The sequence below is a fragment of the Somniosus microcephalus genome, chromosome 25, assembly GCF_052327205.1.
Source record: "Somniosus microcephalus isolate GS21.2 chromosome 25, FLI_Smic_1.0, whole genome shotgun sequence".
Taxonomy (NCBI): domain Eukaryota; kingdom Metazoa; phylum Chordata; class Chondrichthyes; order Squaliformes; family Somniosidae; genus Somniosus; species Somniosus microcephalus.
Window position 1 is genome coordinate 28,443,385 of NC_141011.1, and position 13,140 is coordinate 28,456,524.

At 42.3% G+C, this 13,140-nt stretch overlaps 1 protein-coding gene across 7 annotated transcripts in view; it reads right to left on the reverse strand.

Moving 5' to 3' along the window:
* The window catches only part of atp13a2 (ATPase cation transporting 13A2), an 87,310-nt gene that overhangs the window by 51,385 nt on the left and 22,785 nt on the right, over positions 1–13,140 (reverse strand). For 5 of the 7 annotated variants that reach the window (XR_015073521.1, XR_015073522.1, XM_085966970.1 and 2 more), the window contains exons 2-6: positions 5,841–5,914; positions 4,965–5,132; positions 4,049–4,107; positions 2,916–3,024; positions 1,272–1,351 (exon numbers count right to left, since the gene is read on the reverse strand). Coding sequence is in view for 5 of the 7 variants with exons in the window: in XM_085966970.1 (XP_085823096.1) it covers positions 1,272–1,351; positions 2,916–3,024; positions 4,049–4,107; positions 4,965–5,132; positions 5,841–5,914 (490 nt within the window). In the remaining 2 variants the exon portion in view is untranslated. The remainder of the gene's footprint in view (positions 1–1,271; positions 1,352–2,915; positions 3,025–4,048; positions 4,108–4,964; positions 5,133–5,840; positions 5,915–13,140) is intronic. The other 2 variants (XM_085966972.1, XM_085966969.1) reach the window with 1 other exon arrangement.

Genomic DNA, 13,140 nt, shown 5'->3' on the forward strand with positions numbered 1-13,140 from the left:
TTTTGAATGAGATGTTACCCTGTCTGCTCTCTCAGGTGGATGTAAAAGATGCCATGGCACTATATCGAAAAAGAGCAGGGGAGTTATCCCTGGTGTCCTGGCCAATATTTATCCCTCAATCAACATAACTAAAACAGATTAATTGGCTGCCATGTTGCCTACATTACAACAGTGACTACACTTCAAAAGTACTTCATTGGCTGTAAAGTGCTTTGGGATGTCCCAAGGTCATGAAAGTCTTTCTTTTTCTTTTTGCAGACTACATACAGTTTGCTCCGTCCTGCACTCTTCCCAACCCTGTTAATCTTCTGACCAACCACAGGTAAAACCGCTAATAAAATAAAACTGAAATGTCTCCTCAATCACAAAGGTAATCAAGTAAAGCTATCAAGCAAACCTTGCATCTTACCCTATTCAACACGGACCTGCAATATTCCACAAACAACATCTATGGTGCAAGGCATCAACAAAAACACTGGAGACCTGAGCATTTTGTCATCAATATTGATCCATATCTTTCTAGGTTTCATACAAGTCTAACTTCTCGTTTTGGTCAGTCAGGTATCTGACACACATAGAAACTCATCACTATGAGTCTCCAAACCAAGCTACAGTAATATCCGAGAAGCACAAAATGATGGAATTTTCCCTCACTCCCTCAATCTTCCCTCCTACAATCTATAGCTTCCCAAAACCCATACTTGACATCAGTGCTTCCTGATTTAGCTCATTTCTATTCCTCCTTTTAAGCTCGATGGCATCCTACACGATGAACCATCCTTTTTTTTGATCCCATACTTAAATTATGCAGTTGTTTTGCGATAGGAGTTAAATCGACACTGCACTAAGTGTTTTTGCCGGCATCTGTTCAACATATCCACTACTCTGTGGGGGCAGCGGGAGAGAACGGGAATGCTTTTCACCTCATCTAAGGTTTATTCATTTGCACTTTTGTTTTCTAGTGTGCAATGGAAACATCTGGGTATCGAAGATATAAGTATATACCACAAGATGCCCCATTCGTCAGTAAGTAGGTGGAATATACATCAAAGGACATGCTCATCCTCCCCTAATCTCCAGGTTACAGGTATAAACTACAAGATATAATTGTCACTCGATGGAATTATGCAGAAAATACACATAAAAGCAGAAAAGTGTGCCAAAGGATCTAATCCAGACTGGCTCCGAGTACAATCCCATAGAAGGGAGTGGCCGATTCCCAATAAGTAACCACGCAGAGACACTAAGTGTTCCTACACCAGTTTACATACCTGAGCTTGCAGAAGCTTTCACTGTTCTCGATCCAAATGTAGCGTAAACCCTCAAAATTGTAGTAACGAATCACATTTTTCTTTTAAGAGAAAAAAAAGCACCGATTATAAAGATTAGAATGGGACCTTGCTACAAACTACAAGGAGCCCTGATCACAGCAATACCATGTTACCTCAGGTGAAGCTAATTATTGGGATTTGAATGAGTGATGACACTGAATGAGAAAAGGTGACCTCAGACATTTTACCTTTCCAAGATAGCTATTAATTGGGCTCAACAAAATTTAATTTTGAAATGTGTTGAAATATAATATGGTCTAGAAAATGAATCCACCCCTTGGGTGTATCAAGGTTCAAAAACAGCCGCCCTTTATACCTGGTTCACATTCAGCATGTATTGTGACCATTCATGTCGGCTCCCTTTAACAAACTCTTCCCATCAGTTTTGGGGTGAATTGCACAGGTAAGGAAGCGGAGTAGTCTGGTGTAGTCCTTTGTTTTTAAAATCACATCTACACTTCTGTATTACCAATATGCTTGCTGCACAAACAGCAAGTAAAAAAGTCACAACTTGTTCTGTTAATCAACACAAAACTGGTATTTCATAGTTGGCAGCACTGAATTTGTTTTATACCGGGGAATGGAACACTTTCTATTGTAGGCACCTAATGGCTGCATCAAGTATTCCCAGGTAAGACACGACAAGGTGAGATGCAGAGCAAAGCTCCCTGTACTCTTCCACCACAATACACTGGTGTCGAACCCCACCCACCATCAACATTCTGGGGGTCACCATTGACTAGAAACTTAACCGGACCAGCCACATAAATACTGTAGCTACAAGACCAGGTTAGAGGCTGGGTATTCTGTGGCGAGTGACTCATCTCCTGACTCCCCAAAGCCTCTCCACCACCTACAAGGCACAAGTCAGATGGAATAGTCTCCACTTGCCTGGATGTGTGCAACTCCAACAATACTCAGGGACACACCATCCAGGACAAGGCAGTACACTTGATCGGCACCCCATCCACCACCTTAAACATTCACTCTCCACCACCAGCGCAACGTGGCTGCAGTGTGTACCATCTACACCAACCCACCAAAGCTTCTTCAACAACACCTCCTAAACCCACGACCTCTATCTAGAAAGACAAGGACAACAGGCGCATGGGAACACCACCTCCAAGTCCTGACTTGGTCATATATCACTGTTCCTTCATCATCGCTGGGTCAAAATCCTGGAACTCCCTCCCTAACAGCACTGTGGGAGTACCTTCACCACACGGACTGCAGCGGTTCAAGAAGATGGCTCACCACCACCTTCTCAAGGGCAACTAGGGGTGGGCAATAAATGCTGGCCTTGCCAGCGACGCCCACATCCCGTGAATTAATAAATAAAAAATGCTTCACCTTCAACCTCAAATCCAGAAGCCAGTGTGACATTTGTCCATCTCCCATCTTTCTCTGAATGAGGTTGCCAATTAAGTGCTGAATTAGAGGCTGTTTTGTACTATGGGCCAGAGTTCATTGGGAACAGGATTGAGACTGCCTAAACATATTATATAAAGGAACTTTACCTCTATTTATATATGGCTATATAGCTAGTAATATAACACATGGGTAACACAGTATCTGATCTCCTACCTCCTCCTGTTTCTGAAGTTGAATAGTGTCCTTCCAGTCATCTTCAAGCACTCCTATGGCTAAAGTAATTCGGTTATCATCTCCACTAGACTCAACTGGATGAGGAAAACTTTAAAACAGAAAAGCAAGAGCATTACACTGGGAACTGGTTCGTATGCTAACATTTTCTAATAACTTGAAATGGAGAAGCGGATTGAGACACGGACACAGAAGCAGGCAGCTCTAGCCCCAGATTTCTGAAGTAGTATTTCAATGTTCCAACTACAACAGATCTCTGTCCCTCATGTATTTATACCATCCTCCTTGGTAGGAAGAGTAGGATTGGACTACTGACATTTCCATAGAATCCATCAATGTAACCTGTCAGAGGCATGATCAAGACCGGTGCAATGCCAGCCAGTCCTAACTCCAGCAAACCAAAATTAACAAATTTCACCCTTCTAGGAGTTCTCTTGATTGCTTAATGGCGAGAGGCATAGCCCAGGGTAGTTCTAAATTAGCTGATCTCAGGCAAGGTAGGGTGAGGGTACTGCAATTAGAGTATGTAGATGGGGGGGGGGGGGGGAAAGAGAATCAGCCAAAATTCTTGCTGAAAAGTAAAGGTGGAATACAGGATCTGGTTCAGCACGGATAACCAGCAGCCATTGGTTGTAATTTTCTTCCGTCATCTCTAAAGTGAAGAAAATTACAGGATACATGGTCCCTTTATTCTTGCTAGGGTGTGTTTTCACAGCTGCCAGCTGCCCCCAGTAACCCCTACCCCAAGTAGCCAGTCTTCATTTCTGAGCCTATGCAGTGAGTGTGAATGGACTATTTGACTGTGGAGAGCATTTTGTACTTTCCAGCAGGGGTCAATACATAGCAATCAAGAGCAGGAACCTTGACTGATTTTTCCTCTCCACAGCCCAAAGCACTGATGCCAATTGTAGTACTCCTAGTGCCATTCTGGCTGGGGGGGTCAGTTAGTGCTCAGGTATGTACAAATATTTAGTGTCTCCGGATCTTTGGGTAACCATCTCAATAATCCACTGAACACTGGATTAAAGCTGTAGTTGTTCAGGACAGTTCCACTGTCAGCTATATTTCAGTAGCTCTGTGTGCACAGCAATTCTGACTAACATAGAAGAACTAACCAGTCATCCTCTATCTCCTCTGTCCAAACTTTGGCTACGAACTGCTGATTAAACGAATCCTGCAAGAAACCAGTTTAAACATTAGCTCCTGTCATTCTGATCTTTACAAACTGATTCTTAAACTTTATGTAAGATTTATTTGTAACTAACAATTGAGGCAAACCAAAGAAACACTTCACAACTAAATTTTTTTAAGATTTTGCGTGATTAAAATACATAATCCTCAGAAGATTAAAAAATGAGGATCTTTGACTAGAACAAAAAGCCCATACTAGGCTGCTCCTTATTCAATCTGTGAAGCTGCACAGTCTCTCTACAACTTAAAGGAGAATCTCAGCAACAAGAGCCTCCTTTAAAAAGAGGCAGCCTCCTTTAAAAAGAGGCTTCCTCCTTAAAACTAAATGATCGTCTATTCAGGTGAGCAAAATTTCATTCAGACAAGTATCTACTTATAGTAAAATGACTCATCACAAAAGTCTGTCAGATGTGTATTGTTGAACATGAGGTCACAACAAAAATAGAATAGAAAGCGGTACAAGGTCGAGGTCTGGAAACTTTCTAGATTGCTTTCACCATGCTATCTCTCCACCTTCATCCACTAAAAATTGAAGACCTGTAGGTGGAAAACTTCAAGACTTCATCAGTACTGATAATACTTCAACCACTCACACCTGAGGGAGATATACATACCGTGGTATAACAGAAAGTCCACTTTGAGATGGGAAGCCAATCAGCTAACCTCCCGTAGAAGGTGCATGCCAACAAGTAATTGGACTATCAGTGGTTAACTGCCTTGACTGTTGCTAAAACTTATAACAGTAACCACAGGAGAGCTGCCGTCCAAAGAACCTATCAACTGAGCTTCAAGCCTCAGCAATGTCAGTTGTATCGCATGTCCAGGTTTGTTTTTTCTTACCTTGATTATGACCCAGTCGGATTGGCTCAGCTGGCAGGGTTGGCACTTAGCAAGCACTTCCAGAACAGGCTTCCAGTGAAAGACTAGCCACAGTAGTCCCACTGTCAGCACAGTAAGAAGATGGCAGAGAATTACCCGCCATTGCACTCTCTGGTATCCAGTCACCTGCTGCACAGAAAACGAGAGAGCATTAATACCACAAAGGAGTGTGCAGGTTATTCACTTTACTATAAAACCCCAGTTACTAACAGTACCGTGTAGTTCACTCACAATGACCTAATATAATTGTGAAAATTTGGTGCATCCAAAATCTAACATCTCAAAATCCCAAAGTGATTCTGGAATTAAACAGATCTTTCTTAAATCTGTTAAATTTCAAAATTCTGTTGCTTAAAAGGGAAATAAAGCCTAGGAGTACTTAACTGTTCAAAGCACTTGCCCCAGCTCGGCTATTTATATCACCTCTTAAAATGAATCATTGAATTTGCTGCCTCACTAAGAGCCATCGCTGGAAGTCTTATTGGTCACTCCAGTGATGCCAGGTATAGGGAGGAGCAGTGTGCATTCTGGAGCAGGTCCACTTACTTCAGAGTCAGTCCAGGGCTACTGAACCTCTGGATAAATACTTTGTGGGGAAATAAATTAGCTCATGAGTTTCCACTGGGATGTCCCCACAAATCTCCCATGGGCCAGATCACACACTCCCATAGTCAGATGCATAGTCCAATCAGAGGGGTGGGGGGAGAATATAAAAGTGTCCACATCTTCACAAAAGAGAATTAAATACTCTTTCAACATTTTTAAACAAACATGCTATCAATGTTGACCACCCAGACACCTGATTTCATACTTCTTAGCCCCTGCGCAATACATTACCATGGAGATGTTGGCCCCGGAGTGCTGGACTGTGCCGTAACAGGATGGCTGGTCCTTCAGCAGCTTGCTGCTATCTGTGAAAGAACAGAAAACTATTTCAGTCCACCATCTACCTCAGCGTATACTGAGCAGCAGTGTGTAGCTGTCACAGGATGATGGCTGTGGAACAACCACAATAAAGCTGTTAACTTTCAAGCAGATTTATTTTTAAATACCAACATTTTTGCTCCACTGATACAATCACTAGGATTTCAGTAAAGACCAACAGTAAGTGTGTGAAATCATTGTACTGTGATCATTTGAATGTGAAAAACACTTGGTTCTGTCCTTGCAAAGCTGAGCTGTGTCTGGGGAGTGCAGTTTGAGTTGTACAACACTAGAGTGAAGTTCTGGTGGGTGGCTGAATGTCTGTCGCTTGTGGTGCTAGCAGTTGGAGCAATCCAAGGGGATGAATGAGTTTCACAGAACAAATGAATTGGCTTATGTGTGAATCTTCTAAACCAGGATGCCAAACCTTTCCGTTGTTGTGGGCCACATAGGTATCATGGAGCCTCAGGGGCCGCATACAAGGTTTAAATCCATGATCAAATTAATCTGTATATATCTTAAGTTGTTAATACTAACAGATCTTGGTACTTTGATTTAGGATTGAACACCAATTAGGCAACTACACTAAGAACAACCCTTTCCAAATCTCAAGGCCCACAAAATTCAAACATAGCAAATGTTCTATTTTGGACACTCGTGTCCTACAGTAAACAAGCCTGGTGACAACCCAGATGTAAGCCTGTGGTGATAGATTGACAATGATGACGACAACAACAACTTGCATTTAACACAGTAAAGCATCCCAAAGCATTTCACAGAGGCGTGGCAAGGAATAGATGCCAAAGAGAAAAGAACTATGAAGGGTCACCAAGGGGTTGGGCAAAGAGGTAGGTTTTAAGGGCAGTCTTAAAAGAGTGGAGGGAGGTGGAGAAGCAAGAGGTTTGGGGAGGGAATGCCAGACAGTAGGAACAAGGCAGCTGAAGTCAGTTGTGTGTTGGTGATTTCTGTCTACTATGAATGTTACTTTCACTGCCCAAATTCATTTTTTACAGGGAACTGCTCAAATAAACTTCGTCAACTGCATCTCTCAGGAGTAATTTTTAAACCAGTCAAGAATGACATGACTTTCTATTGTAACATCACACTGAGACTCTCTTCAACTTAATGACGTGGTGTTCAGTAGCAGAGCAACTTCCCTCTATCCATACAAAGTGAGTTATTTATATATTGTCACCAGCCACTCAAGGTTACATTGAGCTTTTCTTACTAATATTTGGCTTTCCAATTTTCTCCTCTCCTGCGGGCACGATCTTTAGGTTCGATGGGAGTTGGCAAACTTCTGGTCACTCACCCAAGACTCAAATTTTTCATACATGAGCCTAGACAGTGAGCGATAGAAGATTATTTGACCATCGGAGGCTTACAGAAAGGTTTTGACAAGGAACTAAAAGAAAGACTTCTAATTAAGCTAAATATTGGGAATCGAGGGTAGCAAAAGAAGCTGTTTAAAACAGGAAATAGAGGGCTCTAGGGGAGTATCAATCAGGAAATAGTTGAGGCTTGTAATAAGGGAACATCTATAATTATGGGGGATTTTAACTATCATATTAATTGGACAAATCAAATTGGGCAGGGCTGCCTTGAGGATGAGTTCATTGAGTGTATTAGGGATGGGTTTCTTGAGCAGTATGTAACTGAACCGACCAGGGGGCAAGCAACCTTAGATCTGGTCCTGTGTAACGAGACAGGATTAATTAAAAATGTCCTAGTAAAGGATCCCCTTGGAATGAGTGACCATAACATGGTTGAATTCCATATTCAATTAGAGGGTGAGAAGGTTGGATCTCAAACAAGCATGCTAAGCTTGAACAAAGGAGACTATGAAGGTATGAGAGCGGAATTGAGTAGAGTGGATTGGGAAAATAGATTAAAGGGTAAGACGATACATGATCAGTGGTGTACATTTAAGGAGTTATTTTACAACTTCCAAAAAATATATATTCTACTGAGAAGAAAAGGGTGTAAAAGAAAAGACAGCCATCCGTGGCTAAGTAAAGAAATTAAGGATAGTATTCGACTAAAAACAAGGGCATATAAGGTAGCCAAATCTAGTGGGAGGATAGAGGATTGGGAAAACTTTAAAAGACAGCAAAAAATAACAAAAAGATTGATTAAGAAAGGGAAGATAGATTATGAAAGTAAATTAGCAAAAAATATAAAAACAGATAGTAAGAGTTTTTATAGTTATATAAAAAGAAAAAGGGTGGCTAAAGTAAATGTTGGTCCCTTAGAGGATGAGACCGGGAAATTAATGGTGGGAAACATGGAGATGGCAAAAACACTGAATGAATATTTTGTATCAGTCTTTACAGTAGAGGACACTAAGAATATCCCAACACTGGACAAACAGGGGGCTATGGGGGGGGGGGGGGGGAGATAAACACGATCAAAATCACTAAGGAAGTGGTACTCGGTAAAATAATGGGACTCAAGGCGGATAAATCACCTGGACCTGATGGCTTACATCCTAGGGTCTTGAGGGAAGTGGCGGTAGGGATTGTGGATGCATTGGTAATAATTTTCCAAAACTCCCTGGACTCAGCAAAGGTCCCGGCAGACTGGAAAACTGCTAATGTAACACCCTTATTTAAAAAGGGCAGTAGACAGAAGGCTGGAAACTATAGACCGGTTAGCCTAACATCTGTGGTAGGTAAAATTTTGGAGTCCATTATTAAGGAGACAGTAACAGGACATTTGGATAATCATAATTTAATAGGACAAAGTCAGCATGGTTTTATGAAGGGGAAGTCATGTTTGACAAATTTGCTGGAGTTCTTTGAGGAAGTAACATATAGGGTGGATAAAGGGGAACCAGTGGACGTAGTGTATTTAGACTTCCAAAAGGCATTTGACAAGGTGCCACACAAAAGATTATTGCTTAAGATAAAAAATCACGGGATTGGGGGTAATATTCTGGCATGGATAGAGGATTGGCTATCTAACAGAAGGCAGAGAGTTGGGATAAATGGTTCATTCTCAGACTGGCAATCAGTAACTAGTGGTGTTCCGCAGGAGTCAGTGCTGGGTCCCCAACTCTTTACAATCTATATTAACGATTTGGAGGAGGGGACCGAGTGTAACATATCAAAGTTTGCAGATGATACTAAAATGGGAGGGATTGCTTCAGTTGTACAATGTATTGGTGAGACCGCACCTGGAGTACTGCGTACAGTTTTGGTGTCCATACTTAAGAAAAGACATACTTGCTCTCGAGTCAGTACAAAGAAGGTTCACTCGGTTAATCCCGGGGATGAGGGGATGGACATATGAGGAGAGGTTGAGTAGATTGGGACTCTACTCATTGGAGTTCAGAAGAATGAGAGGCGATCTTATTGAAACATATAAGATTGTGAAGGGGTTGGATCGGGTGGATGCGGGGAGGATGTTCCCGATGATGGGTGAAACTAGAACTAGGGGGCATAGTCTTAGAATAAGGGGCTGCTCTTTCAAAACTGAGATGAGGAGGAACTACTTCACTCAGAGGGTGGTAGGTCCATGGAATATGCTGCCCCAAAAAGCTGTAGAAGCTACATCATTACATAAATTTAAAACAGAAATAGACAGTTTCCTAGAAGTAAAGGGAATTAAGGGTTACGGGGAGCGGGCAGGAATTTGGACATGAGTCTGGGTTCGGATCGGTCGTGGCCCTGTGGGTAGCGGAGCGGGCCCAGGGGCCGTGTAGCCTGATCCTGCTCCTATTTCGTGTGTTTAATTCTGTTAGATTCAGGAGATGGTTCTGTGATAGTGGATTGGCGGTTAGGATCAGATCAGCCATGATCTTATTGAATGGCGGAGCAGGCTAGAGGGGCCGATTGGCCTACTCCTGCTCCTATTTCTTATGTTCTTATGAGATCTAATAACAGACTAGGGTGTGGAGGCACTGAGTGAATCATCAGGATTCGGTGCTTGGACCATTGTTGTTTCATTGTTGTTTCTCGTTTAAACAAATGACTTAAACACTGAAACCAAATGAGTGTGAAGTTTGCAGACAACTAAAATACAGAGAGCAGTGCTAAAGATCTACAAAAGAATAAGTTATATAACTAGGCCAAAAAGTGGCAACTGAAAGGAAAAAAATGTGCAACATCAATATGCAATGAAAGGAAATTAATCAGTACAGGGAGACTTGGCAAGGGACCTGGGAATAACAGACACATTGTCAAAAACACGATAATAAAACCATGGAGACTTACAGCACAGAAAGAGGTCATTCAGCCTATCATGTCTTGGCTAGAGCAATCCAAAACTAATTCCACTGCTCTTTTCTCTCCCTATAGCCCTGTATCATCTGCTTCAAGTGAAGCAGCCCATGTAAGCCCATAACAAAAGACGTGGAGAATATCCAGGCTTGGGCTGACAAGGGGCAGGAAACATTTACACCAGTTAAGTGCCAGATAATGACCGTCTCGAACAAGAGAAAACCCAGCAAGATCTCAATATGGTGAAGCAATTAAAAAAGCGAATACAATGCAGGGATATTCACCAGAACAGCTGGAATGTAACAGAATCACGTGTTGAGATTCTACAATGGAGTACAGTGTTCAATTCTGACCACCATGTTACAAAAAATATGTTCCTGCTTAGAAAGAATAAAGAGAAGAACAGCAAAAATAATCACAAATATAAAGGGGATGAACTATGAGGAAAGATTAGAGAAGAACAATTTATACAGGCAAGAGGGGACCGCATGGACGTACTCAAAAATGATAAGTGGTTTAGATACCATAAATTCAGAATACTGCTTACAAGTAGAACAGGCTAGTAGAACCAGAGGACATTGATTTAAATTAGTGAAACTGAATTTTAAAACTGATATTAGGAACAACTTCTTGACATAAAGGGTGGTAAATATCTGGTATAATCTGCCACATGGGTCAGTAGAGGCAACATTAGGGACTTCCCTGATGTAGCCGTCTTTTTACTAGTCCTATCACTATCTCGTCTCGTTTTGAATACCTCTTAATGTCTATTTACTTCTTTTGTTCCCTCCCCAGCCCTCCTTTCGATCTATTTCATTTCCTTTCCAGTTTTGAAGAAGGGTTTCGACCCAAAATGTCGACTCTAATTTCTCTCTACGGATGTTGCCTAGCCTGCTGAGTTTTTCCAGCATTTTCTGTTGTTATAGCTGAATGCTAGGTTGGGAGAGTTAGGAACAAGCCATACTTTCGATCAATCTAGACTTCATGTTCTCATGGCAGTCAGTCTGCTCCTCGTATTTTCAAGCAGGGGTCCCAGGAATTAGAATCCTGCCCGATTTTATCCCTCCCTTGCCCAGGAACGCTGAGACCAATTGTGGAGCCCCAACTGCTACACAGGCTGTGGTGACCTGCTGATCCAGCACAGATCAAGAATTGAGGCTGGGACTACCGAGCTGCTGGAGGCTGCTCCATTTTGCCAGTTTTTCATCCTTCCCTTTCTATCTGCCCATCTCCTATCCCTTTTAGCTATTCACACTCTCTCTGGAGTCAATTTTAACTCAGGGCAGGATCGGTGCGTAGGGGATCCGATGCACGCAGCGCAGCAGTAGTCATGAAGGAAGCGAGGCACGGCTGATTTTAACAGCCGAGCCTCTAAGTTTTTTTTTAATCTGTCTCCTGCCCAAAGCCAGTGGGATTGACGGGCCAGGAGCAGGAATTGAGATGGGAGCTAGACACCACCAGGGACCTAAAGAGGTAAGTGCATCAGGCCGTGACTTTTGGACGTAAATTAGGCCCACGCTGCCTGCAGTGGGAGCCTCGGTTGGTTTCAAAGTCAGTGAAGGTAAAATGTCGCCGGGCGGGAATAGTGCAGTCTCGAGCCGGTAAGTGAAATCGGATGATTTTAACCATCCCACACATCATTCCCATTGGTGGGGATGGAGAATTAAAATATACCCCTCTGTGTCTCATATACGTCTTTTATTTCTCTCATTATGCCTCCTATATCATACTTATATTACTCCTACCACGTAACCATCTCCTGTTCTCCACCTAAGTACTTTACAACTTATTCTGTTTCTTTTCCAGTGTAAGGTTATGTCTTTTTTAAACCTTTCACCTTTCCCCTTTTGTTCAGTTTCTTTGTAAGTGCCGTTCATCTAAAATGTATTTTAATTCTGATGAAGGAACCACAGCTAACATTAACTTCTGTTCTCTCTGCAGATGCTGCATGACCTGCTGTGTGTTTCCAACATTTTTTGGTTTTGTTTAAGATTTCCAACATCTGCAATATTTTGCTTCCTGCCCCCACAAGGTACAAGTGAGTTAATTCAAATTCTTTACTTTTCGTCACTGACCATTTAATAATGTCCAGACTGGCCGACATGTCACGGTAGCGAGCAGAGCAAGTAGCGGCTGAATACCTAGATAATGGACAAAACACCTTCAAATGGAAGGAGCAATACACACACGAGGGGCAACACAGGCTCAGCAAAAACACCAAATGGAACGTCATTGCTAATAGGGGCTGAAGGCAAAGTGGCGATATTGTGCTCTCAGACCATTATAACCATGTGTCTCTGCCCCTCCTCTCACACTTGTATTTATCCCTTTTAGGGGTCCCACTGCCCAGCTCCTCCTTCCACTGAATATGGGGTATGGTAGCCTAGTTGTTATGCGACTGGACTAGCAACCTAGGAGATCATAAATTCAAATCATGGCAAGTTGTGGAACTGAATTCAAAAAACCTAGTAATTTGTAAGCTAGCACCAGAAGATGACCATGAAAGTTGCTGGATTGTTATAAAGTCGCTGTAAGGAAAACTGCCGCCTGTACCTGGCCTGGCCTATATGTGACTCCAGTTCCAAACTACATGGCTGACTCTTAATGCTCTCAAGGCAATTAGGGGGGGGCCAATAAATGCTGCAAAAACAAATGTTAAAAACTGTACAAAGTTTGTCCTGACTTCAGCACTCGGGTATAATCAAATGCTTGAGATGGTGGGCTCAAGTCTAGCTCACGCAGACCTCCTCACTCATACTGTCTGTAACTGTGGCCAAGCACACCAAATGGCCAACCCGAACTTCTAATAATGACATTCTTTCCCATAGGGTAATATACTCTCTGCTGCTCTCTCTAGCTTTAATGCAATAACAGCTCCAGGTTTATATTACTCTTTCTGTACGGATTCTGCACTTTCCATGATCCCTCCCCACCTAATTCTGTTCAGTTACCTTTGTTCCTTACATGAATTGTAGTCAAACCCTCAATTCTTC